This window comes from Xiphophorus maculatus, chromosome 5, assembly GCF_002775205.1.
Source record: "Xiphophorus maculatus strain JP 163 A chromosome 5, X_maculatus-5.0-male, whole genome shotgun sequence".
Lineage (NCBI taxonomy): Eukaryota > Metazoa > Chordata > Actinopteri > Cyprinodontiformes > Poeciliidae > Xiphophorus > Xiphophorus maculatus.
This window is the reverse complement of record NC_036447.1, coordinates 26,786,898-26,807,662: the sequence shown is the minus strand read 5'-3', so window position 1 is coordinate 26,807,662 and position 20,765 is coordinate 26,786,898. Positions and strand designations below refer to the sequence as shown.

Sequence of the window (20,765 nt, the reverse complement as noted above, 5' to 3'; positions counted from 1 at the left end):
GAGGACATGGGGAGAATTTTTATTTTGCGCTACCTCGCAAAACTTTTGCGTTCTCTCGCGATAATGTACTGATCAGTTCGTCATTGCGAGTTCTGCGCAATAATGAACCGAAGGGAAGGAAAGGGGAAAAAATCCAGCATCCAAAAAAAATGTTCCCATGTCCTCTAGGGGGCTCCATACTTTAGAGCCTTATTAGGGTTGTGTGTTATTTTTAAATGTTGCAATTTTGATGTGTTTGTTGTGTTTTTATGCTATAAGGCAACATACAACTCTTACAAGATGGGAATCAGAATTTGCATCAATTGTTGGCTTATGTAATTAGTAATAATTGGCTAAATGAAAATAAAACGTTCTTTAGTTGAATCAGGGCACCAGTTCCAGGATGATGAGTCAAATTTGGTCTCTCTTGAAGGAATGAACTCAGAAACCCTTTGCACTGACACACTTATTTTCAATTAAGTCGGAGAATTTAAGGAAACTGTCCAAATGTACAGCTGTATTATCCCACAAAAAACCCTCCCTCTTTAACTACTGGGGGAAAAGGAATACAAGACTAAACCTTTCCTGCTTTAGAATTCCCAAAATTATTCCTGCCTGCTAAATGCCGCAATAATGAGCGTGACATTTTTTTAGAGATTATTTTTATCACTTTTTTTTTTCCAGATTCACAGATTAGTATATGATTTGGGCCAAATATTTGGGATTTCCTCCCACAAACGTCTCACAGATTGCAGGAATTTTGGCCCAGATCTCCGGGCTGAACTGGTGTAACTGGTTTATAGACCGCCTTGCTCACACTCAGACATTTTCTGCTCTGCACACAGAGCTGTTTGTGAACAAACATGCACACTCTGTTTTTCAGACATTGGAAGCAATGTATGATCCTCTTCATATCCAGAAGGAAGAAATACTTAGTGTTGGTATTTCACGTAAATTCCCAACATAACCCATTGGAAAATATGTCTATAATGATGTGGAAAATGTACTTTGGTCAGCCTTCCCTGTAACTTTCTTCCGTTGTCTGTTTGTAGATCTGGATGCCGTCAGGAAAAGAAAAGGACGAAGCTGATTTGTTGCCTCAGCCAGTGCACAATGTTGCATTTCATTTTCTCTGCTGATCTCGTTGCTTTTGCACTTTTTCTGCCTTCCATCCTCCTGCAGCTTTCAGTGCCCTCCGATTCACCTTACAAACAAACATTGTTATCTATTTTCACTCCATGGCAGCGATAGAGCCGCTTCCCTTCCATCCTCGGTCTGATTGCACCACCGTACTGCTTCCGCTTTGACACGGATAATGCTGAATGCCTTCAGACCCTGAGCCGTTTTCAAGCCTCGCTAGTACAGTTTTCCTTCCCTTTTTTTCAGAACTTGTTTGGCTTCACGAGGAAATTCAAATCTGTCTTTGCGTCACGCTGAGATGAAGTATTTAGTTTTATATGTCTTGGTAACGTGAAGCTGACATTTCGTCTGAATGGAACTCTTGACTTTTTGAGGAGTTTTTGAACATTTACACATTTTTTCGTAACTGAAATTGGCTCAGTATAGCAATAAGCTATTATAATCAGATTGCTGGTAATCCATTAGGTAGTCTTCACTTATCATTTGCTCAGTGGACGTTTATCTCAAATTCTGTGTTTGGATTAGGAAGCATTTCCGACCAAAACAAAGTTGAAACAACCTGATCTGGGTGAGATTTAGAAACTTTCAGTCTTCCTCCAAATCACACAGCTCGTCTGTTGTGCGTGTTGGAACAGCTTCCGTCCTTCTGTGCTGACCAAGCAGGAAAAATGCCAGGTGTTGTTTCTCCCGCAGAGCTTTGCAGATCTCTGAAAGTCTAAAGTATTTACAACACCGCAGCGTGTTTTCCTCCAGCGAAGCGTCCTGCTGGACGGCGTCGCTAATGGGAGAGGTGCGGCCAAGCAGATGGAGCCGCAGACTGTCTCCGAGACGTTCAAATGGGATTTTATTTGTTTGTGCCGGAGAAGTGGCTCGTTTATGGGGATTAATCTCGAATGCGACCTCCCCTGGTGGGCTTCGAGCGCTTCGTCGGGAGCCAGAAAAGCATCAAGAATCAAGTGGTGAGGTAACTTCCTTCACAGCAGAAGAGTGAAACAAACTCACTTCCTTTGCAAAAAGATTTAAATCGAGATCTTGACAGAAGAGGCACCTGCCTTTAGGCGAAATAGATGAAATTATGCAATATTTATTTGTTTGCCTGTGTCAGTAACACAATACATGATGACCTTACAAAGAGGACAACTGTTAAATAGTTTACAGCCTCAACAACATGAGCGATTGCAAATCTGGAAGCCATTACAGACAGAAAATATACAAATATTTACATAAAAACTGCTCTGCAGTTTGTAGTCCGTCCAGCAAGAATACAAGGCGTTTCTTTAGTAAATCCCTGATGTATGCTTGGATTAGAACACACAGCAGATTTTTCTAATATTCAGTTCACTAACATAATAAAAAAAAATGCAGGTTTACACGTGAAAGAAAAGCAACAGTTAGTGATGATTTGTTTTTTGTGGATTTTACGAATTAAATGTACAATAAATGTTGAAAACGATATTGGTTTGTGATGAAACTTGACCTAATTTTGAGTGTTTTCGTATTCAGTTGAAGAGACTGATGGGCCAGGTTTATGTATTTAACTCAGCAATGGAACAAATCAGGTTCACAATATTGTGATACTGTAATTGCTGAAAATATCTTCTTTTTTTAGGGTCAGGGTAAGTCGGTCCACAAGAGATGGCCCTATAGATATTTTATAGTTGGTCTGATTGCATTTAAACACATTTTGCTTCCATAAACCCCCTGAAAAGGATTTCAGAGGAAATTATTAGCACCACAAAGAACAGGAAGCATGACCTCATTTGTACAAAACTGTAATTCAAGTACAAAAAAAATCTGTTTCCTTTTTCAAATGCTACTTTTTTATTGTTCCTCTTTATTTTTATTTATTCATTTATTTTTGGACAGCCTCTATTTATGAAAGCAGCACATTTCCACTCGCTGGTGAAAGGAATATTCAATAGCACCACTTCAACAGCACCACTCTCTTGTGGTAGAGAACATTGAGAGAATTGAAAGGGGGAAAAAGTAAACAACCGAACACAGATGCTCTGCCAACCCCGATTTCACTCCCAGTCTTACTGGACGCCCGGCGCCACCAGGTATCCATTGAACGTGATGTAAACATCCACATCGTCGCTGTAGATGGCGTTCTCGCGCTCCCTCTTGTAGAGGCGGACCCACACCTCGTCGTTCAGGGCCAGGTCCAGCATGACGCTCTGGCTCTGCATGATGGACCGCTCGCTGGGCTGCGCGTACAGGATCACCTTCTCCTTGTCGTTATGCATGAGGTGCAGGTAGGTCTCCTTGAAGTTCCAGGTGTGGATGTTGACGTTGAAGAAGTAGATCCCCGGCACGTAGCAGTAGAACTTCCCCTTGAACATGTTGAAGTGCTCGTGGAGGTTGACGAACACCGTGTCGAAGACCAGCGCCTGGTAGTACTCCACGCTGTGCAGGGACTTGCGGCGCCCGACGGAGAAGGAAGAGTGCGGGATCTTGCAGGCATCGCCGGGGGCGCCCGCATGGCCTTTGCTGCCTTTTGGCCCCAGGGGTCCTAGCTGCCCGGCGGGCCCTTCCAGACCCGGCTTCCCGGGCGTGCCTTTGTCTCCTCGGTCGCCTTTGTCACCTGCAGACACAGGAACAGGGGGAAGTTTGATGGAGGAATTTGCTGTCTACATAAAAGACAATGTCACAAAGAAAACGTTAGCTGTCGCACATAGCAGCGATAGCTACGCATATGCTATGTCCTTGGTTGTTTTGAGTTGTTTTTGAGGCTTGATTATTCTGTGTTCCTTAGTTTCTTTCTTTGAATAGACCAGTCTTGTTTCTGTTCTACTCTAGTTTAGTCCTTCTTGGTGTTTCTAGTTATGTTTACTTTTGTCTCTAGTGATTCCTTGCTTCTCCAGTTTAATTATGTTTCTTTTGTTATTTTGTTAGATTAATTTTCTAATCCTCAGTGTCTCTCGTCCTCTTTCTCACGCTCCCTCCCCTCACACCTGCAACCAGTTAGCCAATCAGCCCAGGTCTTTTGTTCAGCATTCAAACTCCCAGTACTTAAGCTGTTAAATGATAGTTTTAGCTTTCCACTGTCACAACATGCATGCTCGATGTGAAGGTTTGCTGCAAAGCTAGTGATAGTTGCTACGTACTCGTCCAGGAGGAGCGAATGCTCGGTGCAATCTGCTGAAGTTCTTTAGACCTAAAATTTTAAAAATAAAATGAGCTTAATGCATTGTTTCATAACTAGGATCAATTGGACTGCATGTGTGTTTGAACTGAAATTACATTTGTTGTGAAATGACGCTGTCTGAATAAACTGGATTAGATATAATTGCAGATTTGCATTTTTGAAGAACTACTCCTGATATGACTGAACAGTCTGTTCTCTTTTGGCTTGAGGGTTACACTATCTAAATCTACAAAAAAACAACTTCATAACAACAAAACTGCTAATACATTTAACCAGAACTGTGTGCATGAGCTGATTGGTGTAGATGGTTTCTCTCCATCACAGTCTTGCTACAGTGTGTGGAGTTCTGACTTAGACGCTCAAAAGTCTTTATGTTTAATGTCGAATAAAAATGTGGACTTTGGGTTTGAAACATTACCATCAAGCTTTACTGAGAGTGAATCTGTCGTAGTTCAGAGGTTATGATTGTTGACTTTTGGATTTTTTTTTTTTTTTAAACGTAAAATCCAAAACGACAAAAGGTCAGCGCAGATGTGACGTTTTAGTTTCTAAAGGTCCAGCAAGTGAAACCACCAAATGATCATATACTGTTTAAACTACTCTGCTTAAGTTGGTTGTGAAGTATCTGAAACAACGTTTTATGTAATAAAACCAGGCTTTAAAATGTAGTAAAATATATCTGAAACCAAAGTATGTAATAATTGGCACAAATGTAATAAAATCCTTGAACACATTTTGCTGTGCTTTCTGCTCTTAAGTAATAATATTATTACACTTTGTGCCAATTCCAGGCATCAGGTATCTTGAAATTGGCCTCTGTCTCTTTAAGGCTCCTGTTATGTTGAGGGTCAAATAGATCCTTTTAAAATTAAAAATCATTAAGAAAAAAAAAAAGTTCAATGTATTTTTTTCTGTTTGAACTTTCTTCTGCTTGGCTTAAGTAATCAAATCTTTCTTACAACAAAATGAACCAGTCAATGTTTTACTTAGCCAAATTTATTTATTTATTTTGAGGTTTAATTTAGACTATTTCTGTCATCAGACCTTAATATCTCCTGAATTAATGTTTATATCAGTTATGTGTTAAGTCAACTTCACATAGAGCACAAAATGATGCATGCACCAAGGCCTCTTTACAAATGACATGCTGATGATACAAATACAGGTGTATGCTTCAATGCTTTTAATAAATCAACATCCAGGGCTTCTCTGAATCTATATTTTTATTTATATATATACAGTACAGACCAAAAGTTTGGACAAACCTTCTAATTCAATGGGTTTTCTTTATTTTCACGACTATTTATAAGGCAATAAATCCCACTTATTAACCTGACAGGGCAGGTTGACCTATGAAGTGAAAACCATTTCAGGTGACGACCTCTTGAAGCTCATCAAGAAAATGCAGAGTGTGTGCAAAGCAGTAATCACAGCAAAAGGTTGCTACTTTGAAGAAACTAGAATATAAGGGCTATTTTCAGTTGTTTTACACTTTTTTGTTTAGTGCATATTTCCACATGTGTTATTCATAGTTTTGATGCCTTCAGTGTGAATCTACAAGGTCAATAGTCATGAAAATAAAGGAAACTCATTGAATTAAAAGGTGTGTCCAAACTTTTGGTCTGTACTGTGTATATATATATATATATATATATATATATATATATATATAGATATATATATATATATATATATATATATATATATATATATATATATATATATATATATTTTTTTTTTTTTTTTTGCATTTCCCTTCGATAGAAATTGTCAAAAGTTGTGCAGATTACTGCCACTGGACTGCCTGATTGTTTACCAAGAATCATTGAACTGTGGTTGATTTTAAAAGTGGTTCCTGGCCGTTTCTATCAATGGAGCGTCTAATTTCCTCTTCAAACAGCACGTCTCGTATCTCAGTTCCACTTACCCATGAATGCATCGTTACAGTCGGCTGCACAGTTCCAGCATGATTGCTCTCCTGATTAAGCACTACTACACCGAGGCACACAGCCTTCTGCTTTAAGTCGAAGAAGGGATTAAAGCAACGCAGCGCAGAGATACGACAGAGTGCTGGGGGACGTTGTAGACAGAAAGAAAGAGGAGTAAATTTCACACTAAAAAGTTAGAAACTTTGAGATCAATCTCAGAAATTTTCTAGTAAAAACAAGGACATTTCTCAGTTTGAAAAGTCTAAAATTTGCTAGAAAAAAAAGCCCTCAAAACTTTTGAGATTAAACTCAGAAATTTTTGAGAAAAAAAATTGAAAATTCCAGCAAGTTTGCAACTTTCCAAACTGATATTTCTACATTTTAATGATTAATGTCAAAATATCTGAGTTTTTTCCAGCAATTTTTTGACTTTACAAACTCAGAAGTTTCTTAGATCTTCTTTCTAGTAGATTTCTGAGCTACTTCAGCAGAGATGTACTGCTCTTCCTATTTTCTATACAAAGGCCCTAATATGTCGTCATAGAAATGAAATACTTGGCAGAGACACAGGGATTAAAACGTCACAGTAAAGCGCCATATACCTCCTGCATTTCTCCCTGCGTGGATTTTCTGTGCTTTAGGAATCGGAAGAAAATCAAAACCCTGAATTTCTCTCTGATCTTTAAGCGTCTTCCTACAACAAACACGGTTTTTAGAAATACCACCGTAGACTTGCGGTACCTTTGAGGATGGTCATGTTGATGACAGTTCTGACTTCAGGCATTTGATAATGAGCGGTGGTGGCCGGTGGATCCAGCTGGTCGCAGCATCGCCTGCAGAGCCGAGATGGCGATCTGGGCGAAGAGGAGACGCAGCACACCAAGGCGAGGAGGAACAGCGGGCTGGAGCTAGAGGTCAACATGGCTGCCATCACCTGAGGAGGCAGGACAGAAAAACAAAAAAAACATACTCATTGAGCTAAGCTGAAAAAAATCATAAAGTGTTTTTTTAACAATCATTTTTTTCCCATTCAACGTCTGAAACATCACGTAAAAGCTAAAACCATGATTTTCTTTGTTGGTTTGACTGTGTTAGATTTTTTTTTTGCATTCCTGTGGATTTCTGGTCAAATGTGCAAATACTTCTTTGACAATAAGAATATCCTCCTCCGAAAGTAATTCTCACACATGACTGCCAAACGTAATGAATCTGGCCATAACTCTTCTCGCTTAATGGAGCCCTGGAACGCGCTGCACATCCGAGACTCGCAGGATGAAGTGCATGCTGCATTTCCTGTGATTTCTCCAGGGATCCAGACTGGCCAACACGAAAAACCGAAGCAAATCCTAAAAACCCCCGTGGCTGATTCTTGGCCATTTGAAGGTGTTGGACCAAAAAAAACAAAAAAAAAAAGAAACACGAGGCAAACTTCGAGACTAAAAGTGAGGAAATACCACATAATGCTTTCAGATTGCGTTCAAGTGAATGCAAACAAACAAACAAACAAAAAAAGTATGAATTTGATACTTTGATTTGCTTTCACAAATATTTCCAGGAGAAATGTGTGCGCTTTCTAAGCCCACGGATTTCTGTGCATGATTTCCCTGAATCACTTCAGAGATTTGTTTGATTTGCATGAAAATGTGACAAAGTAGCAGTGTTTCCCAGCGCATTCAAATGCAAATATGGTCCAAAACGCATAACAATAAACGACAGAATTATATTCATCAAAACAAATCCAGCCACCTAATCTCTATACTGACTTTATCTGGTTCAGAAATGCCCAGAGATATGGTAGATCTCTGCCAACAATCATTTGTTGTTTTTCTTCTTCATCTCTCTTTCATTTAATGGAATGAAATGGAAGAGGTGCAGAGTTTCAAAGTTAAGGTGGACAGTCAGTTGACAGGTCAGCCATTAGTCGTTCTCAACATTTTACCCTTTATGGATGAATGAGAGCTGTTGTTAAAGGAGCAGTATTACGTTAAATAAACTTATGGGTTTTTTTTAGCTTTACGTCATATTATAATGTTATTCTCTCATCAGAAACATTCCTGAAGTGTTGCTTTGATTCTTTCATGCATGTTTGTGAAATCCATTCATCTCCATTGGCAACCACTCAGCTGTGTAAACAGCCTGACTGGACCTAGCCCCGCCTTCGAGAGGCAGCTCCTCCCCTGAACTGCAGTTCCCAAGTTTCTGTGTTACAGAGCAACTCTCCCCTGCGACTTGTAACAGCTGTAATTGTGTAGTGTCTCTTTAAGATACTCTGGTATCGTTAATGATGTCACTAGTGTGGGAGAGACCTGCTACAGCTCCACATGTGGACTGAGACGGACATATTAGCCTTATTCATGTCTATGATATTAGCTACCTAACTTTAGTAATGTTACAGGTTGTTTGGACTCTGCTCATTTTAATGTTTGATAATATGGCAGCTTTGTAAGGTTGGTGAACAGATTGTTTATTAAAGGACAAACACTGTGGAATTACCAGTACCAGTGTGGTTGTGAGTTTTTGACCGTCCTGATGAGTCTGCCGCCTCTTCTCCTCCCTTGAATACAACCCAACTGTTACAGACTTCAACTCTCAGCTCCTTCAGACTAGCCAGCAGCAATTAGCAAACACCTGGTGGAGCTGTTATCTGCTGAGCTCATTATAGGAGCTATTTCACAGGGCAATGGTGGTAAAAACATTGTTAAAGGGTCAATAGAAGAGCGATGGTGTGGTGACGTCTTGGAGGTGGAGTTTCAGAAAGAGCAGGAGTTTCTTAAAGAGTCGAAGGTCTAATCTCAAGGTGTTCAATCTGGAAGTCATATTAGCTCAGTGGAGCTGGGCACTTTACCTGTGGAAAATGTAATGCGCAGAACAAAACTGATTCTGATATGCTGAAAGAAAAAAGATTAATATCGGCTCATACCAATATCAGTGCCGACATATTGTGCACGCCTAGTAATCATGGAAGAAAACCTGAAATAGACTTGAAACTTGGAGGGAGTTTTAACTCCTGCAAGACAAATAAACATCCAAATCATTACGTTTATTTATTAGAATTACCTGATTGCCGCTGATCACCATAATGTGACTCCATACGCTCTTATCTGATTAAATTAACAAAACTAACGAGTGGAAATTTTGGATATAAAAGCCTGATTGCATCACTGTGTTCATTGTTTTTTCTTTTCTCTTCATTGCATGTTCTTTCTCTGTGTCCAGTGTACTTCATCTCCATCTTTGAATTTCCCCTCCTCCGTCTTTCTTCTACCACTTTCTCCAGTTGCCTTCATTTACGGGACGTGGAAAGCCAGGATGTAAAATAAAGCGTGATGAGACTCAGGAGGGAAATAACAGAGCTCCTCTTGTGTTTTTCTAATGACGGATGAGCGTTAACGATATTTCAGATGACGGTGACGGCGAGAAAATGAAATGTTTGGAGCTCTGCCTCAACATTTCTATCCAACACAACCACTGTAGTTATAAAGAGCATCTGTGTCACTGTTAAAGTCAGCCAGCTGTCAGAGGACAAGCTGCTGCTAACTTTTAAAATATATTTATGTTGTTGATTTAAAACGTCTCTTCTTAGTTTTGACATATACCAGAGTATTTATTGTCCTGCTGGTCTACACAGATTGCACCAAATATGGAGTTTTGATATTCTTAAGCTATATTTTTCACATAGAGTCCCAGTAGGTTGAGACGGATGGTTAGTGTTTTTTTCCCTCCCGTTTAAAAGAAAGCCCTTCCTTTCAGCTGTCGCCAGATGCTTGCTTAGACGTTTGTTGTGAATTGGCGCCACATGAATCGACTGAATTGAACAGCATTCGTCAAGAACAAGAGTTACAATAAAAGGGGCAAATTTAATTAGCTTGCATTTACTTTGTTTTCTTTTTTCTCGGTTAAAAGCTCCTCTATCAAGTGACAATTTCACTTCAGATGAGCCAAAGTTTGACAGACGAAGGAAAGTGGAGCTGCTGGTTATCATTGAAACACATTCTTGTTTGAATATGCGTCATTTTAGCTGGCCTGCATTTTGTCCTAATTTTGACCACATTAATGTCCCTTACAGCTGGAGCAGGACTGAACGCCACCTGGGCATGGAAACACAAGATATCCATCAAGCGGACGTTCATGGTCTTCCAGGGTGAATTGTTTGACCTCAGACGTTAGAAACCATGAGCTGTTTGCATTTTCTGGCTGCAAGTCAAAAGACTTATTAACTTGCCGAATGCAATGAGGTTTGACACCGAAGCTACAGCACATAGAACTTGAACGGCGGTGTGTATCCTCATTGCTGTAACCAGACTTGACATTTTAATAAAATACCTCTCCACATCTCAAGATCGGCTGCGAGCGGCTCCTTCGTGAAGACGTAACAGGTGTGTGTTTCTTGGAGTGTGTGTTTCTTGGAGTGTGTGTTTCTTGGAGTGTGTGTTTCTTGGAGTGTGTGTTTCGAGACGGTTTTCTGCAGGAAATTTCACCTTGTGTCAAAAGTAAAGATACAGAAACGCAATGCGTTGCACACAGTGACCAGATCGTCCACAACAGACACAAACAATCCCTTGGAAGGTGTTGCATTATGGATATCTATGAGGTTATGGATATTGTACAAGTGCGCCAATAGAAATGACTAGAAATAAAACATTATTTGGGTTGTTTTGAGCTCTTGCTAGCATAAAGATGAGAATGTCTCACTTCAGTTCAATTTTTATATAAACCCAACTCCAGAGTCCAGTGATGTTTATGACCCTGAAAGACATATCAAATCATCTTTAACACTAAAATATCTGGCACCTTAGAGCACAAGGGGCTGCTGCTGTAGGCAGGAAGCGGAGAGCTCTCTTCACTAAAAAAAAAAAAAAAATCCAGAAAATGGTAATGCATTCTTCCACATATCGGCAACACAGCGCTCTTACTTCTCCCAGAAATCTCAAGTGAGCGTTCTTACAGACATCCTGGTTCTGGTTCTGCTCTGCATCCCCAGAGCCACAACTAAGCATGGAGAAGCAGCATTCAGCTTCTATGTACCACTCATCTAGAACAAACTTCCAGAAAACAGCTGAAACACTGAGTTTCAGCTGTTTTGCTGAAACAGCTGTTTGGTTAGAGGTGATTTTGATTCATAATTACTGGAGCATTGATCAATATATTTGATGTATATTTGCTTGATGGCATTTAATAAAATGTAATGTTCATTGCTTGTTTCATAATTACTTGCTGCATTGTGTTGTTATGACGTAAATCACTTTGGACTGCCTAGTCGCTGACATGAGCTCTACAAATAAACTTGACTTGACTCAGTTACTCTGAACTGCACTTTCAGACCATGCAATCATGCTTTTTCTAAACCTTGGCCAAAAAAAAATGGAGCACAGAATCAGGGTAATAACTTTGACTCATTTAACTGAGATCTATCTGTTGCGTCATCGTTGGCTTTGACCCCGTGTTAGAGAAGGGTCAAGTTCAGATATGTCCCCACCCTAAAACCGCCTGCTCTGGCAAAGAAGTTTAAATTTACTGCACTCACAGTCACTGCGTTATTTGAACAACCCTCATTCTAAAACTCCTTCCTTTCCCCCAAACAATCTGTGTACAACTTGTCCAACTAAGTCCTCGCTAGCGCTTCAACGAAGTGAACACACTCTACTGGAACTGAGTCAACCACATCCAGCAGTTAGAGGGATTTCATTGTGGAAGCCACGTCTACAACGCCAGAGCATCAATTTGGCATGCAGCGGGAGTCCGGATAAACCCGACAGAAAGAGTTACACAACTCTCTTACACACACACACACACGCACGCACCCCCCCACACACATACACTCTCACGCACACGCACACACACACTCTCACACACACAAACAAAGCCGGGTAGCGCGTCGGGGGCGCGTGACAACGCGCGCGGGCGCCGTTACTGTAACTTTTGAACAAAGAAAACTTCTGCTGAGTTGGCGACTTGTGAGGAACTTCAACAATCCTGCGCGTCTCTGCAGGCACGCAAACGCGCCGCCGGGTGTTTCTTTTCGTTTTCCTCCTTCCCGGCTCCGCTTTTCTTTGACATTTTTCCTCCCTTTCTTCCTCCCGTCTCTTTCTTCCCAGAATTTTCTGCAGACGCTCGCGCGCTCGTCGCAGGTCGCTAGCTGTCACATGGCGCGCGCGCGCGCGCGCGGGTCGCTTCTCTTACCTGGTGGATTTTCCTCCACAGTCGAGGAGGAGGAGGAGGAGGAGGAAGAGGCAGCGCTGCTGTTGCTGCTGCTGTCAGATTGAGAGGTGGAACGACTTAGAGGAAACCTCTCTACAAACACACACACTCTCTCTCCCTACTGCTCAAGTCTGCACACTCACACACACACAGTCCTCCCTCCATCATGAAACTCTAGAAGGCTTTCAGAAGTTTATCTTCCTGCACACCAGTCCCCCCCCCTCCCACTCCCCCCCACTGCAGAGGTTTAGGCTGCTGTTCCTCCTTCCAGATGTTCTGTGGAGTCCAGAGAGTGGCACTGACAACCTAAAGAGAAGTGTGTTTAAGTCATTACTCCTCCCTCTCTGCCTTCTGCCTACACACTGCGCTTCTATACGGTGTGTTTTATGCATTGAACTTGGTGTTTACATGGTGCTTTCCAACTGTGCTAATATACGGCCCCACTGCGGTCCTTTAATATCAGCAATAGTTGCACACCAAGCCGCCATCCGCTGGTTTAATTCTCGAGCTCCTGCTGTTGTGTTACCGTGTTAGGATTATTTCATTAAATACTCTCCAAACGGTTGGGTTAAAAACATTTAGAACTGGGCTGCCATTAGCCTGTTAAAAAGTGATCCCTTGTCCTACGCTATGGTACAGATGGTATTGAGAAACGTTTGCTTCCTGGACGCGTGGGCTATGTTGAAGTTTGGCCATTCGACGGTGTCAGGCTTGGCGGAAATAGGCTTCTTTGTAAACAACCGTCACTCAGTTAACTAACTGCGAAGAAAGAAGTTTCCAGTTGAACCAGGCAGCTGTTGGTGTCAATTCAATGGTTGGAGGCGTGGCCAACACGGACTGACCGGCTTTGGTCACTTCCTCTGCTGCTAAAAATAGAATTCTACTACAAAGTGATGTCATCTTCCACAGCTTCTACTTCTGTTTGCTGATTGGCTGAACGAAATTCTGTCCAGGGAAATTCAGTTCAATGGTAGAAAAAATATATATAATGCAACATAACTTCACTCTCTTACCTTTTCTTATTTTATCCTATTGAAAAGATTCAACAAATTCCTATCAGGTCATTTTATTGTTCAAAATGGCGGCCTGTGAAGAACGATGGAGCTCCTTCTCTTCTCTGCCCTGATAAACTAGATTGCAGATTTTGACTAGTGAAAGCAGGGATGTTCCAAAGTGTGTCCTATGGACAATTTGAGGCATCTGAAATGATAGTGTGGCCCCTGTAATCACATTTTAAGAATGACACAAAACTGGTCAACCATCACAAAAGGTTGGTAGACCTATACTTTTTAATTGACAACTTAAACTCTTCTTAAAATATTGCATTTTGGGTAAAACACCAAGTGTTCGTCTGCTCTCAGCTGAATGTGATGCTACGAAGGACCACAAGCATCCAGCAACATTTGCTCAAAAGCACAGCAATGTAACCCAATCTTTTTTTTTTTTTCTTCTTTTTTGTATGTGCGCTTTTAATGAACAATGTTGATTAAAAAAATAGTGTTAGGCCCTTTCGTCATTATTTTTTAAATTGCTCAATTAAATGTGATCAATCTAATTGATGTAAGATAGTTTGCTGGAGGCTGGTGTGAGGAAACATTGGTGGTTTCTGATATGGGCAACTTGGGCACCGTCCAGGGCTGCATCTCATCAGGGGGCGGCACAGCTGAGTGGTTGCCAGGTGAGATTCAACGATTTCTCAGATATGCATTAAAGAATCAAGGCAACACTCCAGGTATGTTTCTGATTTAAAAAAAAAAAAACCCAAAACATTATAACATGATGTGAAGCTCAAAAAGCCAGTTTTACGTATTACTGCCCCTTTGAAGAAATACTGTTTGTCATTCTCTTTTATATTTTATGTTTCTTTTTTTTGAGTATTTCTTTCATTTAAAAATGTTACATTTATCTGTTGCTTTGTTTTCTCGCTCCGAACTGCATTTTGCGATGCGTGATGATGCATCCTCTGTGTTTTCATGCAAGACATTACACAAACCAACATTAAAATCTAAAGATGTTACATTTATGTCCAGACATAGTTCACAGTTTTAGTTAGGCAAATAAAGTCAAGGTATTTTCACACTATTTCAGCCCACAATTTGACAATAAGCAAAAAAAAAAACCCCGTAGAAATCTGTGAGCAAAAAAAATCCCTCTGATCTCCGCCGACATTTCGGAACAGCTTTATCTTTTACGGCTAACGGAGTGTTTCGTTTTATGCCCAGAGCCTATTGATTGTTTGCAGGGCATCCTAAAGAGACGTCTCGTTCATCGGAGCTAATGAAACATGTTTACAGGCCTTAATCTCCTGCTGCTGTGCTAACACGATCATTCAATTAATACTGCTGCCTTAACTTGAACGAAAAGCTGCAATTACAGAACAACCTCTGCTGACAAAATTGGATTGGATGAAATTGTCCTGATTAATCTTAATTAACTTCTGATAAGTACAAATAAATTGAAACAACAAAAAAAAGAGTGAAACACGATGATTTAATTCAGTTTGAGACGAGATGAGACGAGCCTCCGTCTCCACAAACCAACCTAAGCGAAGTGGAGTAAAGTCCCATTTTCGTGCCATCAGCCTGAAGCCAGTCAACGCAGTTCTAGTCGACTAAAACGCAGAACAATGGGCTTTGACGGTAAAAAAAACAAAACCCCAGATAATTACATGCCGATCGCCCCGTGTTGCCTCGTTAAGTTTATTTGCTACCAGAAGCTCTTTAACTGAATTCCAGCTCTATGCTTCACAGTGAGTCACGTATGGTTTGTCCACCAAGCTTCAGGGTTTCATTCTTCACATTTACGATGATTCATTGGGGCTGTTTACCTTGAACCATCTTCTGTCGTCCTCAGTCTGATAAAGTACACTGCAGAAACGCAAAGTTTTAACAAAGATTTGTTTGTTTTTTGTCTACTTTCTAGTGTGAAATATCTCGGTTCACTTGAAATAAGATCAAACTAAATTATAGGTCACTTTTCAGAAAGATGCAGGAGTTTATTTTAAGTTTTTTTTTAAAAATCCTTAAGTAGTAGCAGATTATTTCACTTACAACAAGACATTTTTCCTTAAGTGAAATAATCTGCTAATGAAACTAGTAATAAGAACTAATAAGAATTTGTTTTACCTCAAACAAACTCCTGCATCTTTCTGAAAGTTTGATCTTATTTCAAGTGAACTAAGATATTTGCAGAGTAGAGTAAAAGTACTCTGTAAGACTCTTTTGTTTTTGCAGGGCATCACTTAAACTCACCTGTTTTCCGCTGTGAAACCTATCGATGTCACTTTTTACTCTTTCATTTTGACCATTTCTGTGTTTTTTCCTGTAAATCCCACACATTTCCTTTCATTATTTAACCCTGATTGCCACATAAATCGAATTGAACCTATCTTGCGTCGTAATGAACGAGTGTCTTCATTCTCCCATGAACCATAACTGACTACCATAGTGGCCAAACTAATAATATATTATGTGTTTTGCCCCATGTCTCAGCTCCATCCTTCACCTCCGTCTGTCTGTCTGCACCCACCACTTTTCTTTTTCTTTCATCTGTTTTTCACTCGTTAAATCCAATTTTCCCATCTTCCTTCCTTCCATCATCTCCTGCGCCAGCATCCGCACTCCTTCACACTTTTCAGCTCTTTTCATCTTCCTGTCATGCTGTCTACTTGATCTGCTGTCATAAGTCTGCAGCTTTGAGGTCACTTTTTTGTCTGTTCCAATATGCGAATCTCCTTCTAAATTCCTCTTTTTCACAACACTTAGGACCCTTTTCTTCTCCAAACGTGCAGTGTTTGTTTGTTGTGAATTCTGTTTCTCCTACTTCTATCAAACACAACCTGAGCAAATGAAAAAAAGCACATTTCAAATTATTTTGTTCGTTAAACCTGTAGCGTGTAACTTTTATATAAAAATCATTATATTAGTTAAAACTGCCATTATTTTGTGACAGTTTGTTATGAGACAGAAAATGTCTCAGAAGCTTTGAGCTCCTCTAGAAATACACTTCTCGGTCAGAAACAACCAATCAGAGCCAGGAGGAAGGTCTTAATGCTGTCAATTATGCTTATGTACGCTACTTACACCCTGCCAATTGTTCTCTGCTGCACTACCACTTCTTCTCAACGACAGATGCTGCCATGCTAGCTCAAGCTAGTTAACATAGCCACTGTTGAACGCAGATAAGCGTTTTTTTGGTAACCTTCTCCGTCATTAGCACATTTAGCAGCATGTAAACAAAGCTTGAATGACAGACCCTCCCCTTGGCCCTGATTGGTTGTTTCTGACCGGGCGCGGTGCATTTCCACAGACAGCTATAGAAGCACTGGGAGGAGGAGAAACTTGATCTTTTCACAGATTATGTCTTATATTACACTGTCAGTACATAGCTAACGTAAAAGAAAACGAAAAAAAAACATATTTTTAAAATACTTTAAAATGAATAACTTTAAGGGAATCATTTATGTAAAGCAGCCTCGCCCAAGCATCCCTTGTTAAATCATAATTGTGAGTGAACACACTTTTGGCTCAGTTTAGCACACCCAGGTCTGATTACTACTTGACCTGCAAGTAAATCATTTAAATAGAGCCTGTGTATTTCAACGATTCTACAGCAAATTGTATTTCAGCTTTATGTTGTTTCACTGGAGTAAATTTCGTCCCATTGTTTCTGAAAACAGGATTGATGGGTTTGCTTTCCATTCTCTATCCAACAACTAACAACAGTGGTACCAATATAACACATTTTATACTTTTTCAAGGTAATAAATACCTGTAGACTTATGAATTCAGCATAGTTTTTTGTAAATAAATGGATGAAAATGTTCCTTTAGTTTATTTATTTTTTTTTATAGGTAAATTAAAGACATAGATAGGGAAAAGGAAACTTTCACGTTGTTATTCTTTCAAACTTGTCAGTTTTAGATCGGGGTCAATAGGCGATAGGTATATAAATCTCATAACCATGGACTCTGGAACGGTTCAGATGTGCGACTCAACACACTGTTACACTACAGCTGCAGACCTCAGGTCAAGTTTCACTTCCTCAGGCAGCGGATGTAGGTCAAATTAATCAATGCTGTATTTTAAAATCAGAAATTATCCCTGTATGCGATATGTTACATCTGACTCTCAGCATTTCTGGCAGGATCTTTCTTTAACTTGATGGAAGAAAAACCAAAACAAAAAACAAGGCACTTTGGAGCAAGACTTGTGGGGTTCTGGTCCCTTGCCGGGTTTTGCAATTTATCAAAAAACACGTCACCATGGCAGAAGTTATGTGTGTGACGTTCAAGATAGAAGAAGCTTGTTTGAGATGCATTACTTACTGACTTATATGAGCAGGAATTCATGATTTCTTTGCCAATAAGATCTTCTCACTGCAGTACAAAGTGATAGATTCAAATGGCTGGAGGTCACAGAAAGCGCTGAGTAAGAGACCAAACTTAAACAGACAAAGGGTGTTCAGAAACTAGAACAAACTTCAATTCAATAACATCAAAAAAATAGTTAGCAACGGACCAAACTCAAGTAAATAAAAAGATCAAATAATAAATAACATGGACATTAACTGAACAATAATTGAACTCAATCTGGTGTCTTAAGTGCAGTAACCTAAGCTTGCCACATGAGGGCGATACAGCATTACAAAGGGACAAAAAAAATACAAATTAGATAAAGCGACATATAAAACAAAGCGATCTTTAATTCAGCACAACTAATAAGTGAACATTAAAGTGAAAAAAAAAAATAACTATACGGTCAACTTTAACAAATACAACTGGTGCATAAAAGTAGTGCAGATTCAGCTACGTTCTCAAGAAGTTTAAGAAAATAAATTGCCATGTTGCCACTGATTTATTGATACAATGAGAAAGTTTTGTGGTAGTTGTAGATTTGATATGGGAATGTTTTTAATTAAAATAAAAGCCATTGAAGTGGCAGAAAAAGTTAAATTACTTGACTTTTGATATGTTAACAGTTTTATTCCTGAGCTTGTCGAGCGATTTTAAAACCCAGACAGAGTCGTTGCAAAAAGAGTTTTCAGCGGATAATTTAGTAAGATCCGGCAGATGATTTGAATACTTTTCTTTTTATTTAAACAAACTGAAATAGTTTAGCCAGAGAATGCGCCGCCTATACGTTTTTGTCATGTTACTGTAAAAGGTTGCAGAATTACCAAAAGAAGTGTTGGGTTTTTTGTCTGTAAAGCTGGAATCTAAAAATGGGAAGTATATAGAGAAGCATTTTAGCGTGCCTAAAAATACCAAAATGTAAAAAAAATGCTGTCTTCAAATTCCTGCTTGTTGTTTTCTATTGTTTGTTTTCACAAATTCTTTTGTCCTCGGCACTCATATTTCCTTTGTGACCTCTGTGCACTTGAAACACCCTCCTCCCACGTCCTTCTGAGCCTAACCACTGCTCCCAAGATAAATCTGAACCGCTGTTAGCAAAAACACCCACACAGGCTTCAGCTGTGGAAACCATCATCCGGGGAGAGGATCCCAAGGGAGCGACGGAGGAAAGGATACACGAAGAGAAAGAAAAAAAATAATAATCTAATGTTTTAAAAGGACAACATTGACTTGGAGTGCTTTGCAAGAGTGTTTGAAAACCTTGAATGTATTTCAGTTGGAATTTAATTGATAGTAGGGAATAAATTACAATTTATAAAACAAAAATATGAAACCTGTGGTGGCCCTTACATCAATACTTTTCAATAACGGCTGTAATACTTGTAACTGCAGACAAATTTCTGCACATCCTTTCTTTGCAAAATGAGCTCGGTGTGATAAATGAAAATCAATTGAAAAATCTTTCCACAGATTTTCAGTTTAGAGTTTTTCTTGAACCAGGTCAAATTTTTTGGGACCTGGTCTAAGAAAAATGAGTTCCTGTGCCTGCAACATCATGCTGCCATCACCGTGTTTCATCGTGAGGATAGTTTGTTTAGGGTAATGAACACTTAATTGTATTTATAGTTAGAAGAAGTTCAAGTTTGGTCTCATCTTAACTTTTACACTCTAAATATGTTAGTTTTATTGCTTATTCGCTTTCAAAAGGACATTTTAAGGCTAACATTAGCTTTCATTTCATTTCATTTCATTGTCCCCCCTGAGCTTTGGGTCTGTGTAGCTCCTGGAGTTTTCATAGGCTTTTTGCCTTGTTTGCATTCTAAAAGACAGCACCTGTTCTCACTTCATTTATGTTTCTGTGCTTTTTTAAAGTAATTCCTTGAGTAATGTAGGTGTGTTTTAGAGGTGCAGGACTAAGTTCTTGCGTGTAAACTGAGATGAACCTCGCTGGGACTGACAGTGGTCCGTCCCCGTCCCTTCCTGTTTGCTGCAGCGAGGTGTACTTGTGTAAACTGGACATGTTACTGCGGAGTGCTAGAGCGCAGCAGTGCGCAGGCGCAGTAAATTAGTGAGGGAAGCTTCCAGGACTTTCTGTCATATTGGAAGAAGCAGATTTCTCTAAAGGTGAGGTATTCGTCTTCGACATATTTTCATGTGTCACGTATGCCATGCCATTATCATTCACGTTTACTGTTACGCATTCATTTTTCTTATAAAATATGATGCATAAATGGCTAGTATGCTAATGTTAGCATATGCTTATGAGGCTAACATTAGCTAAAACTGCCACATGTTTAACTTGGGAGCCTTTATTAATGTTTTCATCCGTGACAAGAGCTCTGGCCAAACATTACTTGTCCTTCAGTTGTAGCCCTTTAGCATGTATGTAACATAAACCAAGGCTGCTAACAGTCACGTGGCATTAAATTTCACTCGGCCATTGCGGCGTTCGCAAACAATTCGATTCTTTTGAACGGCTCCATTCCGTGAACGGTAGGACTCAAAGTCTGAGTTTGTGAGAGCCGTTCTTTGTTTTTAATGACTTTGCTTGTTGCACATGTAACATGGAAGAAAAAAAATTATTCCACCAAAAATCTCTCACTTGTTAATTTTATGTATTTTTATTTTCTTGATTTAGTACATTCTTTTAATCTTCAAATGATTATTCAAAAAGAAATACAATAATTTTGGGGAATTTATTTGATTTTGGTGTCCATAACCTGTGACATCACTTCCTCCCTCCCCATTCCGTTCATGGCTGCGATGGAGGAAAGTGAGTTTATCACAGAGCTCCTGCTCATTTACTACCTGAAAATTGTTTTAGAGAATGAAATGCTGTAAAATCTATCAGCTGACATGTTGGTAAAAAGTTTGTTTTGTTTGTTGTATGTGATTTGGCGAAGAATATAATGTTTTTTTGAGCGTTCGCCCTTATTTCTTACCGTTTTTTGCAGCGTTCACCAGAGAGGCGAAGGAGTCATGGACAACACGCTTCCCAAGATTTGTGTCCAGTTTGAAA

At 39.7% G+C, this 20,765-nt stretch overlaps 1 protein-coding gene across 1 annotated transcript; it reads right to left on the bottom strand.

Moving 5' to 3' along the window:
• Positions 1-2,183: 2,183 nt before the first annotated feature.
• LOC102221508 (C1q and TNF related 6) lies at positions 2,184-12,606 on the bottom strand. Its single transcript, XM_005812726.3, has 3 exons — positions 12,376-12,606; positions 6,937-7,129; positions 2,184-3,703 (listed from the first exon to the last, which is right to left on the bottom strand). Exons 2-3 carry the CDS (start codon positions 7,124-7,126, stop codon positions 3,156-3,158), a joined length of 738 nt encoding a protein of 245 aa, XP_005812783.2. The 5' UTR covers positions 7,127-7,129; positions 12,376-12,606; the 3' UTR covers positions 2,184-3,155.
• Between the last annotated feature and the right edge of the window lie 8,159 nt (positions 12,607-20,765).

Excerpts from the sequence above, each read along its gene's own strand:
- LOC102221508 (XM_005812726.3), bottom strand. The coding sequence starts at position 7,126 with ATGGCAGCCATGTTGACCTCTAGCTCCAGCCCGCTGTTCCTCCTCGCC. Across the intron at positions 3,704-6,936 it reads CAACATGACCATCCTCAAAG|GTGACAAAGGCGACCGAGGA; the intron begins GTACCGCAAGTC and ends CTGTGTCTGCAG.